Below are 17,812 nucleotides of genomic sequence, written 5' to 3'. Positions count from 1 at the left end.
TCACACCGTCATGAAACGTAGGCATTTAGCTATTTTACGAACTTAAAATTTCGTGTTTCAATAAATCGATTAAATACGAACTTATTTAACAAAGGGAGCTTAACACCTTTTCAATGGGATTTTTTCTAAGAAAGTTTATTTTTAAAAATGTACAGTTTATTTTTCTTTGATTTTTGGACACGTTAAACTTTCATCGTTGCGACTGCTTTTACAAAAAGAATTTTGGAAAAATGATAATATTTTGTATTTTAAAAACTTTTTTTAAATGAAGCTTCCAAGTACACTTCTCCCATCTCACAAATGTCATCTCACATTTAAAAAAGTGATTTTGGCAACAATTTTCCTGTCTTATTGTTGTTCATAGATTTTTGATGAAATCCCATCATTTTGAATAGTTTCATTCTTTTAGAAATATGGGTTTGGCAACAATTTTTCATCGTATTATGTCACTTTTTTAAGAGATTGGCATATTTCATTGTCATTTTTTTTATATATATAATACATTTTTATTGATAAAATTGTTCTGCAGAGTAAATCTTGCGCGGAATTTCAGACGAGACGTTTTTTGAGTTTCTTTCATGTTATTTTTTGTTTATTTCACTATTTGTAAGATATTGAAAAGTTTTGCATGATTTTTTTTTTCAACGGAAATTTGGTTAATTTTTTTATTAGGATAATTAATATTTGTATCAAGGGATATAGCTTATTTCATTGTAATTTTTTTCTCTTGAAAATATATGATAAAATATCATTAATTATACTTTGCTTTTCAGAATTTTTTGTTGTTTGTATTCTTTTATGTTATTTATTGCTCATTTCACTGTTTTTAAGATATTGAAAAGTTTTGAGTGATTTTTTTTAGGAAACAAAGTTCTTAACCTTCTTTATACCATTCGAGTTCTTAAGATTATGCAAAGGGAAGTTGGTTAATTTATTTATTAGGATAATTAATATTTGTATTAAGGGATATTGCTTATTTCATCGTAATTTTGTTATACGTAATAACTTTTTTTATGAAGTAGTTCTGCAGAGTAAAATTCTACTCAGTTTTTAAATTTAACGTTTGGTGTTTCCTTCAGCCATTTTTCCGGTACATTTAAAAGCCAGACGAAGGGTGGCAGCGAAGCTGCTAGTTTTACATATATCGTTGTTGTGGATACATTAGTTACTTCTGAGTGTTCATGTACAGGGTTCCATCATACACGCACTAACTAGCATACTAACATGCCGCACAAGAGCATTAGAACCATATAATGAGACACCCGGGAGTAAGACAGTTAGTACTGAAGATTGGGCGAGAATCAGTATTGCACTAGGTGACTGATGTAGGTCTTGCCCCAAAGCCTGCAATTTTTCCATTATAAGTTCAAGTTTTCTGAGTAGAGCAGGGTGCTTAATGAAAGAAACACATGAACAGTGTACCATCAACTGGCAGTCGCATGTGCCACACCTCTCTGAGTGAGCATGCTGTTATGTAATGGTCTGGTGGAGTGCCAGCCTCAACACACAGACTGTTCAATATAAGTTTATGATTATGTATTCTCAGATGGCCAATAGATGGTGGTAGTGTTTATTGGTAAAAAGAAACTGTGATGTCATAATTGTGTATATGTAGCAGTTCGTCAATAAACGGTGTGTAGAATAGCACTTTAAGTTTATTACTTCAAATGCGACCCAGTCTTCGATTATTTAAAGACTTTTACATATTTGTTTTATGGTGCCGAAACCCGGGAACGAACCAGGAACCTTTAGATTATTAATGTTTAACACAATGTTTGTATCTGGAGAAATTCTAGTGTAACCATGTTATCTACTTGAAGTAAATTCTCATTTAGAGATTCATGATTTTTTTCCTTCCAAGAAGCATCATAAATCTCTAAATGATCACTTCAAGGACCAAATCTTCTTCCTGAACCTTTAAAAGTTTTAATAAGTTTTCGGCTTCATCGAATTGCATTTACGTCAGATATTCAGAAGGCGTTTTTGCAAATTTCTTTGCTTCTGAAGATCGGGATTCAATGCGACTTTTGTGGATTGATGAGAATTCAAGTTTGAGTAATCCAAGAATTCAAGTTTATTGAATGTGTCGTGTAATGTTTTCAGCAAAATAAGTCTATTTTATTAATGCTTGCAAAGCATTATTTAAAGAAATTTGAAAGCATCTATCGCAGAACTGTCGAAATATTAGGAAACTTCATATATGTTGACGACTTTATTTGTGGATCAGATACCGAGGAGGAAGCTGATATGGCCGGAGATCGATCGGATAATTTCGTATATCTGTAGCGGAAGAAAACCCAAGATTTGTAGGCGGTAAATGTTTGGAAATAGAAAGAAATTTTCCTCCACGAATGCTGATCGCCAAGACAAATCATAAAAGTGAAAAACAGGAGCAAGATAGCAAGAATTTAAACTAATAAGGGGTAGTTAACTACAAATAGTACACTCACCTTGGAAGAAGTAAAACTCCTCTTAGGCTCAATTAAATATGGTGGCAGTAAAATATTTAGCACTGTTAGTCATTCAAATTCTGTTAATCAATGTACCAACGAACGCATTGTTGGATACAGACACCCAAAAGTAGTTTCTTGTCAGAAAACAGTTTTCACAAGACCATTAAACGGTACAGAGAATTTGGTATTATGAGCCCTCCCCCGTGAGGCGCCATATTTGTGGGGTTCAAAGAGCACAAGATGAGTATTAATTTGCAAAACATGTTTGTGGAAAGAGAGGCTCAGTCACGTTAAACTTATATTCACATCCCTTTTCTTTAGTTTCTTTTCCTCTTTAGGATTTCTGCATGTATTATCAAATTTTATGTTTAATATTTTTTAGATTTTTATTTCTAATATCTCTTTTGAAATTTTAATTTTCTGCTGCAATAGTTATAGACTTTATATGTAATCTTTTGAGTTTGAAGCTATAACAACCCTTTAAATGTTTGCAAATTTTAAAATTTCATTCAGTTAGCTTATTTCACAGTATTTAGATTTCGGTGCTTTGACACGAAATTATTTTTATTTTAAAACATTGAAATTAAAACTGGTTAGAAATAAAATTCAAACTACTGAGCCTTCTGCAAGTAATAAAATGATATGTCAGTATATTATTTTTAAGTGAAGAAAATAAACAATACGTACAATTTTTTTATTTATATAAAGTTATACAAATTTTTGAATAAAAAGTAGTAGCTTAACCACATTTATGTATACAGCAAATGAATGAAATACACCAAAACAATAGAATATATTGTGCAATTTGATTTTTTTAACAAATAAACTCCTCTGTAGTTATAGTTTTTACTCTTTCGCATGTTATAATTTACTAACAACACCCAAATTATTTATAACATACAATTTAAAAACTTTATATAGACAAACTTTAATATCATTCATAAATTGAATGTTTCACGAAGCAAATTAGAAATCATGTTCAGTGCTGCATTCTCACAATCAGGTACAATTTAAAGTTTGTAAGAATATTCAGTTTGACTTTTTAACTAATGCTTGTATATGAATTGAACTACAAGATACAGTTTGATTTGTTTTATAAATATTTGCATTTAATTTATATTAATAAGTAAAAAAATCGATTATCAGTAATTTCATTATCAGTAATTTCAAGAAATAATATCAAGTTTCTTCAAAATGCAAAAGGAAATTTTTAGAATTTAAAACTCTCTTTGATAATTACTGGCTTTTGCTGATAGCAGAGGTAGAAAAGTATTACTTTGAGGAATACTATAAACACAGATTTTAATCATAAAACTGTACACTTGATTGCAAATAACTCAAGTTTTATGATGAGAATAAGTTTACGATAGAATGCATACTAGAAATAATTTTCTGTATCAAACCTCATTTTATTTATAATTTTCAGGCATGTTTCAACATGATGTTGCAGCAGATTTCAGAAACACGAAAAGTTTAAAACTGCAACTGCTGATAAGTTTCCCCTTTATCTGGTCCATGAATTTTACTTTTTACAACAACAACAACAAAAAAAAAAAAAAAAACTTATCTACATTTTATTCATTATTTAGGAAAAATGCTTTTCCCACTCTTTAAATTATTCAATCGTATTCATGAAAAGACTATTTCTACTATTCCATGACGCATTTCTCGAGCCATTAAGAGCTACTGGAACAATAATCTCATATTCCATTTAATAGATTTAATAACGAATTTGTATTAACAGCTTATTTGAAAGTTTTAAGAAAATCGATTCCTGAGCCTATATTAGTAAATCCACGCCTGCGGGATATTTAATATAAATTAATCATAATAAATTTTTGGTAATGAATATTATTTTGAAAAAATGAGAAAACGAAATAATTTATACTAACATATCAAAAAACTGCTATTTGCTTCGTCATATACAAATTACCTTTTAATATCGCAATTACATTTTTATAACATATTTTGCACACACGTAAAAATATAAGAATATATTACATAGTAAGAAAACAAGCACAGCCGCTAAATCGCACTTAAGATATTATTTAGAACTACATATAACACTTTTGCAATTAAAGAGCTTAGAAATGTAATACATTGCAAAAGTCTAAAAAATGATTGTAAATAAAATTACAAATACAAAATAATTTTTTCGCAGAACATCGGGAGGAGACAAATTACACTGAATCCACGAAATCCGTTCCACGAAAAAGAAATGTTTGTAAACGATGCAAAATAGGAAAGTCTCAATTTTAATTTGACTTTGCACAAAATGATAGAACAAGGACACAATTATTATTATTTTTTTTATTTCCGCAGTGTAATAATTAATTTAATTCGCAAATAATTACTACTTTTTTATTATCAAACTCAATAAATATGTAAAAGTCCTTTTTGCAAACGCTCTTTCTGAGAAGACGTGTCCTCTTTCCTCCCCCAAACATAAGGTTCAGTATAAAATAAAATAACTTGGTATGCAGAAACTTTTCTTAGTTTAACTCGTAGTTTAAAATATAAATAAGAGCCGTGTCTTTTTTTTTTTTTTTTTTTTGAAACATATGAAATCTACTATTTTCCAAAGAAATTGGAAAAATTAAGAATGAGACTTTGCTGTAAAAGCTACTTAAAGGGGAATTTAATAATTAAAATAATAAAAATAGCTTCGCTTTCACGTATAAAGAATAAATTAATTCAAAAATATTTTAATAGTTTAAAAACAATAAATTTTCAGCAATCACACACACACACACACACAAAAAAAAAAAAAAAAAAAAAAAAAAAAAAAAAAAAACACTGTATGGAAAAGAAACATGCAATTGCTTGAATTTTACCTCATTATAAAAACTCTCTGTTTTAATATCAATTCAGTTTAAAACGTTCAATAGAGAAACAGGCTTTCTGTCCGAAATACGCAGCTAGTCCCTTTCCATAGCCGCTATAATCATTCAATCACTTCACTGTACTTCATTTTAACAACTGCTAAATCTTTAAAACCAAATGAATTTCCATAGCAGGAATTTCAAAATTAAATTATATTTTAAATTTAACCAAATAAATTAGTATTAATCACTTAATGAATGTATATTTTAAACTCCGAAACTAAAACATCACTAATGGTAAATGATTTCTGCGGAGTATATTTAGTTGTGTCCTTGTTCACATAGTTCTTAGATAGTGCAGAACCTTTACAATCGTATAGTCTCAATGATTGCTGTAATTAGAATTTCAGACGGGCTTCATGGTACTGGGCGAAGCGCTGGCCGTTTTTGTCCAAGCTGAAGTCCATTCCTACAGTTCCGCACACTTGTCCTCTTCTTATAATATATATATATATATGTATATAAAAGAAAAATATGCACAAGATGTTATTTATAAGTGTCTTTTTATCCTCAGTTGATGGTCAGAGTAGTGTATCGCCTGTAGCTACTATTGCGAATGATGTAAGGTAAGATGATAGCCAAAGCAATGAGACACATCGCAAGAACATTAACTATGATACCCTGTTCTGGAAAGTCCTTGTAGTTGGGTTTTCCATCTTTGCCGCTGCGTAGAATAAAAAAAGAAATATTGTTAATGTAATTCACCGATATTTAAATTTCGAAAAGTTTTCTTCACAATATCTAAAACAGCTACATTTTTTTTTAAACTCACTAAACTGAATGGCTGTCATTCGCTACAAATTCCTTTATAGCCATATAACAAAAATAAATATTTAGCATCTGTATAAATTCGGAGGCTTCGGCCAGTGATACTATTTTAGACTTTAATTTTGCTAAGTAATACAAAACTCTAACCTTAATGTCAATTAAAACCTCATGATGCAATTTTATACATCAAAAACGAATGTTTGAAGTTTCTTATATAAAAGAACGGAGAAATGCTGCCTTCAGAATATCTGTCATATGCACACTAAATTACTTAAATTACATTAACTTCCAAATTTTATAACTTAAAAAATACAGTTCAAACCCAAAAATATTTTCTTAGCTTTTCTCTTTAACCTTAATCGGTATCAGGATATTTTTTACCTCCCTTTTGACAAGCTTTCGTCATATATTAGATAAGATTAGTGATAAGAAAGTTACCTTCAAGCAGAGTATTTACAAGAAAAATTAGTAATAATACTTCTTCGGCATAGTAAAGGGTTAATTCGGTGAAGTAACACAACAGCTATACTATCACAGACAATAATTCACAATTCATAAAAAGTAACAAAAACTAGGCAATTACTCTATCAAGAAAGTACCAAAGGGGGAAAAAAACACAGAATTTGGCACTCCTAGGCAGTGGCATAGCGAGGGGTGGGAAGAGGGTCTATCATGCTGTGGCACCGCTTGCCGAGGGACGCCAAATTGTCCCCAAGACAAAAAAGATTTTCCGGGGAAATTCAATTTTTATTTTGATCGATTTCTGAGAAATATACTTTAAATCAATAATTATTAAAATATAATTAATTATTTCGTTTCTTGTTTTGTCTGATAAATTATGTTATTAATACTGTTTTCAGTAAAGCAATTAAATATCTCCATATACAAATCGTTCTTTCTTTCTGAACACTTTATTTTTCTAAACTAGCGACATATTAATTTTTTTTAAACGAAATGCACGTACAGTTCACGCTTGTTATTTTACAACGATTAATACACTATAGGCTTTTATAATATTATAAGCTTTTCAGCCTCTGACTATCATTAATTCGGCGGCCAAGAGATGTCTTTCTTGTGCATTTTGTTTTTTTAACATCCACTTGGCGATTCTATTATTGAGTGAACTGTATATGAGTGAAATTTTTAACAATGTTCAATAAAGTACACCCTATAACAAAAACTCGACGCACCAAGAAGGAATCATCTGACTGCTTTGAAGATTTGTGTGCCAAAATGTTTTGACCAAATATGCAAATGATTAAAATTTGGTGTCCAATGAATGAATATTGCGATCTCCAGCACATCGGAACTGCGCTTCCAGCAGATGTATATAAGGAGCTGTTTTTGAACTGTTGTTAAAAATTTATGTTGCATTGCGATTTGGGGAGCTCATTACGAGCAAATGTCAGAGTTTGAAAGAAATCGTTTCATTGGATTGAAAGAGGCAGGTTGGGCAAATCGGAGAATCGCTCGTCATGCGGGTCGAAGAGATGTGGCGATTAGAAGATGCTGGCAAGAACGGGTGAACAATGGCAGATTTCAGCGTCATGATGGTAGTGGTCGACCGGTCGACCTAGGGCCTCAACAGATCGGGAGCACAGAGTGATAGTCAGATCAGCTGTCACAACGCCTGAACCATCGCTATCAACCATCAGATGTGTGACCCGCACACGAGTGTCCACTATGACCATTCAGAGACGGCTGATAGAGCGAAATCTACACTCGTACCGACCGTTAGCCACTCACGCCTCCACACTGCCGAGCTAGATTGCAGTGGTGCTTGACTCGATCCGATTGGCATGATGCTGATTGACGACGTATAGTCTTTAGCGACGAGGTGGGTCAACACATTATTGAGCTCGTTACTTTGTAAATATGTAACTCTGAAATAAATCATTCAACTTTTCTGAAATTTTAATCATTTTCTGTTCTGTACATAGTCTTCCCATCCACCATTTTTGTCTCCATCGGACAACTTCTTGGCGCGTCGATTTTTTTTTTTTTTTTTTTGTTGTTGTTGTTATAGAGTGTAATTGAAGAGATCGACAATATTAAAATTTTATTATTACATCGTTTGCAATTTCAAATAAAATAAATTTTCCTTTTATATTTTTACTTCCTTATACGAAGTAAAAAGGAAGTATTGTAATCGCGAAAAAGTTAAAAATGTTTCAGGCAGCATATTTCAACGAAAATATCCATTTTGACCGCAATCGAATGAAATTTAACGATGTTTTTGCGTGATATCTGTACGTAAGGACAGAATAAAATACTCTTTTCCTTCAAAAAAATTATAAAACTGCTTTAAAATGAATTCTGAACAGAATTTTTCGTGGCGTCTGTACGAACGTATGTATATACGTGCGTACGTACGTATCTCGCATAACTCAAAAATGAGTAGCCTCAGAACGTTGAAATTTTGTATATAGGACTGCTATAACATGTAGATGTGCACCTCGTATTTTGGTTACAATCGGCCGCACCAAACGTATATAAATATATTTATATATATATCCACTCTATTACCCGGCTTAGTGATCTCAGTTTCTTTACTCTTTTGTAAATTGTACATTTTTTTCTTTAAAAATGATTGAATTATATTGCTTTTATCTTCCGGTTAAGGATTTTATGCCTTTAGTAAATCTGTGTGCAATATTTTTAGAATTATCAGTAATTTTAAAGTTGTTTAATTGTCGTTAAGCCTGTTTTTAATGGCGGCCATTGATGTTTACATTTGAAACAGGAGACTAGTGGATTTGTTGCCAATCTAGAGAAACTTAGCTTCGCAACAACAAAGATAACGCATTCATTTATTATTGCCAATTAAATCTGTTAGCATAAATTTAGGTATTTTGCATAATGAAACTCGAAAGGCATACGAAACGAACGTGCGCCAAGGTATATATTGGCGAGAGAAAGTAAAGCTCGTGTGCAATGCAGTATATTTGATTTTCACCCTAGCTACTTGTACCTGGCCAAAGGTCTAATCCAGTAGTACTTTCTTCTCTTTCAGGTACGATGGCAAAGTATGTTCCTGTTTATTTTTCTTATTGCCTAATATAGGTAAGCCTGATGATATTTAGTACTGATGAGGATTCTATGTAAGTTATTCTTTTCAATACTTCAATTTTAATGTCCTTGAACATTATTACTTTTTGTTATGCTTAAGTTAAGCAGAATTATCCTATATTATTAAATAAAGATTTCGTAGTTAATCTTTTGACTTATGATTCTTTAATTCTGTGCTTGAGGAAACGTACTCATTACGCCTTCAGTGCTAATGCACAACTAACAAAATCATGCTTAATTCTTTCTGGAATTTTTTCGAGGAAATAAGCGTTTGAGATTTACTTCGTCATTTTTAATATAGATATTTTGAGTTTTTATGTATTTTTGCCTTCTCGCGAAGTAAGAACTGAATTAATTAAATGAGAAATACTCAATCGTCTGTGAAAAACTGTTTCTTTTTTGTTTTATTTGCTTAATTTCTTTTATACATAGTTCTAGCTTTATTATAGTATTGAACAGAACATGTGGCAACGATTAGATAATTTTTTAAATGATATACATTTTGTGCATTCTGAGTTATAATATGAATGAAATATAATACTGTTAAGTAAACCTAGCGCCAGAGTGTCGCTATGGTAAACAAAGTGAATTTTAAAGAATGCATTTATTCTACTGTGGTTTATGCGCCGTCGGCGAAGTAGGTTTAATTCAATCTAATAAGTTTAAATAAAATGCAAGAAAAAATGCGTATAATTTAATATTCCGTACAAGGAAGTCATGTGGTGTACACATCAGATTTTTTTAATGCTGTGTTGTTCAAAAGTGATACGTTAATTAATATAATAAAAATTGATTTTTTATTTAGACCATGCCAATGCCAAACTTAGGTTCCTCAGAACTTTAACAGAAAACTAGAGTAACAAAACGAAGCCCAGATCTCTAGAATAATAATAAAATCATGTTTAGTTAAAAAAATCGCAAAAGGAAAAAGCAGAAGATAAGAAGGATGAAAAGTGAAATCAGAGTCAGAATCAGATTCAGGTTGTACTCCTCCTGTTGCTAAACTTCTATGCGATAACACATCACAACAAATACAAGACTCTGAAGATCGGGGCTCAAGTACATGAGAAGTTCCAAATGCATGTCTATATCTAATGAAAAGAAAATGCAACGGAAACTCTCACTATAATTCCGTACGTTGTGGAGTTCAAAGATGTTGTTTATTTGAAATTTAGTACTAATCTTTCAAAAATACCGAACCATTTTCTCACAGAAATGATTATTCGTGGATCCTGCATATTTCAGAACGAAGCCAGTCTAAATGTAGTAGCAACATCAGCTAATCGTTTAATGCCAAAATCTTGGTTTTTCTCGACAGGCAAGTACTCAAGAAGAAGGAAATTCACCAAAAAATAATGCAGGATAGTGTTTTTTTTTTCTTTTTCTTACTGTCTATTACACCAAATTTCGCTACACAGTCATCTTTTCTAACATCTTGTTTTAATAAATGAATGGAAAAAGATAAATTGATTAGCCATGAAAGAAATCCAAATCATCGAAAATCGTTTACAATTTGGAAAGAAAAAGGAAGGTTAATTAATAAAACGGGAATCATTAGAAGCAAATATAGAGTCCGAAAGGAAAGGTGTTGAAATATATTGCAACGAATATTAGCTTGTATGAAGTTCTTCCTTTATCCGGTCATGTTGAAAATTTAGAGTTTCAAGATAGTACAAATGTCGGAAATCTATTACCTTTACTTAAATTTGTAGCTCAGTTTGAGCCACTACTAGGAAATCATTTTAAAAATGTCAAGGACACGCCAAAAACTGTCTCACACCTATCACCACAAATTCAAAATGAATTTATTCACCTTTTAGCATCCACAGTTGGAAATCAACTGATGACTGACACCAAAAGAAATAAACATTATGAGTTTTTATTTGATTCGACTCCTGATAACGTTCATCGAGAACAAATATTGCAAGTCTTTAGGTATGCAAGGGGGTATTGATTTTACCAAGAGAAAAGTTTGTAGCAAAGGGTCTTTTCTGCGGTTTATTGAAATGCACGCTAAACATGCAGCCTCAACTGATAATACAATTTTAGAAAAATTAAATTCCGATCAGATTTCATAAACAAACTGTAGATTACAACGTTAGCATAATGCCGACGTGATGTCAGGTATCATATCTGGCGTTCAACAAAGAATTATGGAAAAAATAATAAAGGATTATTTGTAAATTGTGATAACCACTAATTAAATTTAATAGGAGTTACTGCAGCTAAGACAGTAACATGTTTAGAATAACTGAAAACATATTTTTTTTCCACGTTCAACATTACGATGGGACTTATTAAAAATATGCTTTGAAGAAAACTGTGAAACGTGAATCTGAAACACAATGGAGCGCCAGAGCATAGCCTTATTGTCGATGAGCTGGAAGAGTTATTAGAACTATTAGAAAAATTAGCCGAAGGCAGTATTACCACAACTGATACTAGAAGTAAATACCGTTTTATTGCAAAATACACTGAATTTTAATTTCATAACTTTAGTCCATTTCTAGCAAGAAATCTCGAGGAGAACTAATTGATCGTGTGCAACTGAGCTTACAATATCCTAAAATGAATTTGTAATATATAAGCACTATACGTAATATATTATACATTAATGTATGAATTGCAATATATTATACTAATGTAAGATATAATAGTATAGTATAGATTATTATGTAGGTACTACATACTACTTTTATTTGTATTACATTCTTATTACGAATATATTTGATATATTATATTACTATATATATTTTTTTGAGGGCGCTAAAATTGTGCTGTGGCCCGGGCGCCAGTTATGCTCGCTAAGGCTCTGCTCCTGGGTATTTATTACTATATCCTGACTCTCACTATGCCTTTTTAAATATTAACATTATATATACCAAGTATGGGTATAAAATGGAAAAAAAACATAAAACATAATAATTTAAAACAAACTGATTAATTAAACTTGAAAAAAACCTTATAAAAATCTCACGGCCAGCTTAATGGAATCACGGTATAATGTCGTTGTGCTTTTACCTAAATCCACTTTCTTAAGAATGACCGTAAATTAGCCAAAATACAGACCCCTAAATTCGTGGGACCCATCCCCGGCATGCCTTTGTGCCTACATCTTAAGACGACAGAAAAGGAACATACAAGGTTAGATCACATTTTCTCGCCAATAGCACTCAATGGACAATAATTTATTTGGTAGTTTCAGCCATAAAAGGTATTCGCGCAAAGGGAAGGGCAAATTATTGGTGGAGTCCCAGACCTTTTCAGCTGACAGTCGGAAGATCATATTCGAGACCCGGTGTACAGCACAGATGATTTTCAATGTTTTTTTGGGCAAAGAATCTAGCAATCTTCACAGTGACAACAAAGCTAACAAATCTCAAACTTAATAGATATTGTGCCTCTATTCAATCATCCTTTAAGTGGGAGAACTATTGCCTTGCCCCTTGCGTCCCTTGGTAGTGTAAGGGGTAAGCACGTCCAATTAGCAGTTGAAATATCCATGGTTTGAATCCCGGTGAGAACATGTTGATTTTTCACATTTCATGCTCATAAAAATCATAATAGTTTCTACAAGATGAGTTATAAAAATATAAAATAAGTTAGAATTTCCTACTGAAATGATGTATATAACTCTACTTTTAGAAAGCAACAATGACAACAGTTTTTTTATGACAAGATTATTTAGAAAGAGAACCCAAGACAGTTTTAAAATTCATAAATATTTTGGTAACTCTAAGAAATGTTCAAACGGTTTTTAGCGTTTAATTTGCTTGACATTGGAAGCCAAATACATCCTTATTTGAGTTCTGGAGATATAAACATCCGGCTAATTAGGAAACCACAGAATGACCGAAGAGACAGATTCGCAGTGTTTGACAGCTACACATCTCCTGAAATCTCCGGAAGAACTTATTAAGCATAATAAAGACATGTTATGTCAGAAATAACAAAAGAAGCTAGAGAAAAAGCAATTGCTAAATTGAAACTGCCACGCTAAATGAAAACGGTTTAGATTACATCTTCTTCACCATATAAGAGGAAATCCTCTATTGATGCTGCTTTAATTTTTGTCTATGTATATTGCCGATTGTTGAATGAAAGATGACTAATTTTTTTCTTGTTTTATACAATTTTGGATAAGTAACATCTAAATTTCGGACATCAGTGAGCGTACGAAAGTTCGTTTACGCCTTTTTCGGTTTAAAAGTTTTACATTATAGCACTTTTCTTCGAATTGCATAATAAATCTGAAGAGGTTTTTGGCATGTTAAAGACATTTATTAAATTCAATTTTACAATAGAAAGCGAAAGCAAAGATATTAGTCAGAACTTATTTCCTGCACTCAAAATATGATTTAATTATGAAAAACTAAGAAGATTAAGAGCAGTTTTGGAAAGTTTCATTAATTGCCCAATTGTTGCAGATTGTTGTTAATAAAAGTTGTAAGACATGCATTTTCTTCTTCTTTCTTCCTTTTTTTTCTCTTTCTTTAAAGTTTTCCACCGAATTTAAATTAAAAAAAATTTCTATAGAATAAATGTTCCAATTTACTAAATAATCTAAAGAAAATTTGAAGTGAAAGTATACTATGTTCTTACTTTGTCATGTTTCTACGCAGTGTTATCAGATTGTGCGATTTTTCGCAAATTTGATACTTTTGACAAATTTTTGCTACTAAAATTTATGTTTATGCGAATGTGCGACTTTTCTGCTACTTCATTATTTCGCTGTGCTCCTTTTTGCTCCCAAATTTCTTTTTAATTTATCATGAAATTTGTTACTATAATACATCTATTAAATTTAATTTATAATAAAAATTAAAGAATTATTTAGACTTAAATCAAATCTGACAACTGGCAAAGTTGCAAGTAGTTAATGAATGCACAGGCATTCAATTTTCAATTACGAGTAACTGACATTTTCATGTGTTTTATTGATTTCTTTGTTTAATATGTTCTTGATCTGTAAGTATTTAATTTGATATACTATAAAAGTATATCAAGGAGTTCGAAGTTTAAATCAGATTATACCTGCTGTGTTTTAATTTAAGTATGAATTATGAGTAACATGAAAAAATTCAACACCACCTTTCAAAATGTTTGGCTTAAAATATTCGTGTTTGAGAATTGGATAGGAAGAATGAAAACAAAGAAGACAAAAACTTGTAGAGACATTAGATTTTTTTTGGGGGGGGGAAGCAGGAGACTTGAAAAATGAGCAACGCCTTCGCCGCGAATCGAACCACGGACCTCTGGAATACGTGCCCAGCATGCAGACCACTACACCACGAAGGCATGCTAAGAAGGCGGGAGAAATATCTTATAAGCTTATTAAAAGTTATATAAATGTGAACTGAGGGTACAGAAAATTGATTTAGTGAAGCACGATATTTCTTTAAAGCAAAAAGCAGATTTTACACTTGAAAACAGATAGTTGTCTTAGAATGTGTTCACTGTGTTTTTATATAATACAATTTTACTTCAAACGCTACTTAATTAACTTTAAAATGAAAATTTTTTTAGAATAACTGACATATACAGTCCAAACAGAACAAAGTCAAATTCTTAGCAGCTAAGATATGAATGTCTATTCAAAACTAAAATAACTACCTCATTATAAATAACATAAAACCTCATTATAAACAAATAAATTTAAAAGTGAAAGAAGGTATGAAAGCCTTTTATGAGCAATAAGGATTTGATGATATGGAATGAGTTCAACAGTCAGAACAAAATTTAGCTCTTCAAATAAAGTTAAAGAAAAACAAGAAACAAAGAATGAAACTCAAAAGAACTAAAACTCTGTCAACTCAAAATAATTAATATAACAATATTAGCAATCCAAACGCGAAAAATCATCTAACAATAGATATATTGAGTTGGCAAGTAAGTAATCTCAATTTGCCCAAATAGATAGATAGCGTTGTGTTCGTTTTGCTATCCATTTGTCAATCTTATAATTTTTTTTTCTTTAGAGGTATGGCAGCTGACACTTAGAAAAACAAATTCAGTTTTTTTTTTTTACAACTGTTACCTATGGGCAATTTTAATATGGAGTGCAACAATAAACATTTTCGACATATTTCGCTTTTTTATTTTCATAAAGACAAAAAAGCGGCTGAGGCTCACAAAAGTTTACAGTATTGATTGCTTAATAGAATATATGTGTTAGAACTGGCTTAAAAGCTTCCCTTCTACAGAATTTTCACTTGAAGATGACTGACGTTCTGGTCGATCTTCTTACTTTGATGATGACAAAATAAGTAATAATAATGAATAATAAGCCATAATTGAATCGAATCGTCATCTAACTATGAGACAGATTGCAAAAATGGTTAAATGTATCACACACAACAATTAAAAATCAGATAAGATGTCCTGTACACATTAAGAAGCTCGGTATTTGGGTTCCGCGAGAACTGAAAGAAATTCATTTAAAATCCCGAATCGACATTTACGATACCACTTTCAAACGTAGTGCATCCAACACTTTTTTGAAACCAATTATAACTGGTAATGAAAAATGCATTATCTACAATAACAACATTAATCGAAAGAGATTATGGTCCAAGCATGGTGAATCAGAAGCATATCGAAAGCTAAACTGCATCAGTAAAAGACCATGCTGTCAATTTCGTGGGATTATAAAGATGTTGTATATTTTGAGCTGCTTCCAAGAAACCAAATGATCAGACCTTTTATAATCGAAAATAACACCATAATTAATCATAGTCTTTGCAGAATAACATACTGTTATATCTGTTTATTCTCCGTAGTCTAGGGTAGAGGTCAACAACCTCTAAGATGCGTAGCGAAAGTGGCGTTCGGAACTAAACAAATTTAATAATCCGTTTATAATAAATAGCCTGCTGGTGAATTGAAATACACTGTTATGATCTCATAAAAAATGAATTTTTATTTATACTATAATCCTTTTAACGATATTCATTGTATTATAGGAGGCATTCTATGAAACATGAAAGCCGGAGTCGTTAAAACTTGCGGTTTTGAAAAAATAAACATTTGTTTGTCTCAACAAACTCTGCCAATTTATTGTTTGGAGAAACTGGAAGAATCAATAAAAGAGAAAAGATCAGAATCGGCAAATCGCAAATGAATCGTGTTCCTTCACCACAATCGGAGGCCTCACATACCTGTAAAAAATTATTGGTGCTTGAGTGGTAAGTGATGTCGCATCCTTCATATAGACCCGACCGTGCATCATCGCATTATCATTTATTTCGAAGTTTACAAAACTTCTTAAATTGTAAAAAATTTAGTAATTATGATGAGTTCAAATGGCATTTGGTTGCGCTTGTTGCTGATAAAGTTATGAGCGTGGAATGAAGTTACCAGTAAGATGGCAAAAGGTCATCGAACAGAACGGAAGTCATTTCACTGATTAAACGTAATTAAACTGAGTTTTATTTCACACTAAAAAACCAAAATCATTTCCTTGTTAGTCAGATAAATAAATTTACGACAAAATATAAGCCTAAATTAATTGAGAATTAAGGAAGAAATGAAGATTTAAACAATGAAAAATTAGCAATATGGTATGGAGACTTTCGTCAAAACTAATATTCCTAAGACCGAAAATCGATTTATATTCCGTAACCTACGGAATCCTTGGAGACTTAATTTGTGAGGATGTTAAAAATCACATGAGCTTACGAATCTCTGATGTAACAAAATAACGTAATTTCTGACGTCACGTGCTACTTTTTGCAACTTTCGGTTCTTCTGCTGGTACTTCAGCTGAAACTTTTCTGGCCATTTCACCATTTCTAAGCTCAAAAAAGCGATTTTTTAAATTACCTATAAACCTATGGCTAAAATGATAAAGGATACATAGGGGAAATATTATTTTAAGAAATCCAACTGCGAGACAAATTATTTTTAATAAGTAATTAAGGAAAGGAAGAGCATTGGCTTTTAGTTTCTATTTAAAAAAATTAATCTTTATTTCCTAATTAGGCAAATAACATTTTTCAGTTTATTTTTTCGCTGCGGACACCAGATAAAATGAAAATAATTTGTATTCACCTGCAGAAGAATTTCCGCATACTTATAGAAAATACTTATGGAAATTTCCCGTGAAAATCAATCATATGAGGAAAGATAAAAAATTCGATAATACCAACCTGAGTCTATAGCGGGCAGATTGCGTGAGGCCGGTGAGGGAAGCGGCTGCTGCAACACTAAAAATCACCAGTCCGAAAGTCACGTGAGTTGGAATCATCGTCTGCCGGAATTTCGCTGTAGCTGTATCACAACAAAGGAGTACCAAGAAAGTGAAGAAACCCACAATGAACTGAAAAGACAGATTTCAGTAAGAATAGATAAATACGCAAATAAACGAATTCTAGTGAATTTGAAGTAAATTTAGCAAGGAAAGATAATTTTGAAACGTTAATTTTCAGTTAGCATACTTTGAATTCAACTCCATATTACAAATAGTATCAGAATTAATTTCAGAAATTAAATTTTATCGATGATATATTCATATCTTGATTCTGAAAGCATTTCAGCTATCTTATTTTATACGTTACGTTATAACGCTAAATCTTGATCTAAATAAAAAAATGGCCTGAAGCGAAATGATTATAAAGAACTTTCTGATACTTTATGATAAAT

General features: G+C 31.4%; 1 protein-coding gene across 2 annotated transcripts in view; it reads right to left on the bottom strand.

Annotated features, from left to right (window-relative positions):
* Nucleotides 1-3,133: 3,133 nt before the first annotated feature.
* nemy (cytochrome b561 family member no extended memory) overlaps nt 3,134-17,812 on the bottom strand; it is a 151,852-nt gene continuing 137,173 nt past the window's right edge. For both annotated transcript variants that reach the window (XM_035370336.2, XM_035370339.2), the window contains exons 4-5: nt 17,320-17,489; nt 3,134-5,999 (exon numbers count right to left, since the gene is read on the bottom strand). In XM_035370336.2, coding sequence (XP_035226227.1) covers nt 5,846-5,999; nt 17,320-17,489 — 324 coding nt within the window. In that variant the 3' untranslated portion in view covers nt 3,134-5,845. The remainder of the gene's footprint in view (nt 6,000-17,319; nt 17,490-17,812) is intronic.

The sequence above is a fragment of the Stegodyphus dumicola genome, chromosome 4 (assembly GCF_044657685.1).
Source record: "Stegodyphus dumicola isolate Sdum_Otavi_A_Nest chromosome 4, ASM4465768v1".
NCBI lineage: Eukaryota > Metazoa > Arthropoda > Arachnida > Araneae > Eresidae > Stegodyphus > Stegodyphus dumicola.
This window is presented reverse-complemented; position numbering and strand designations above follow the sequence as displayed.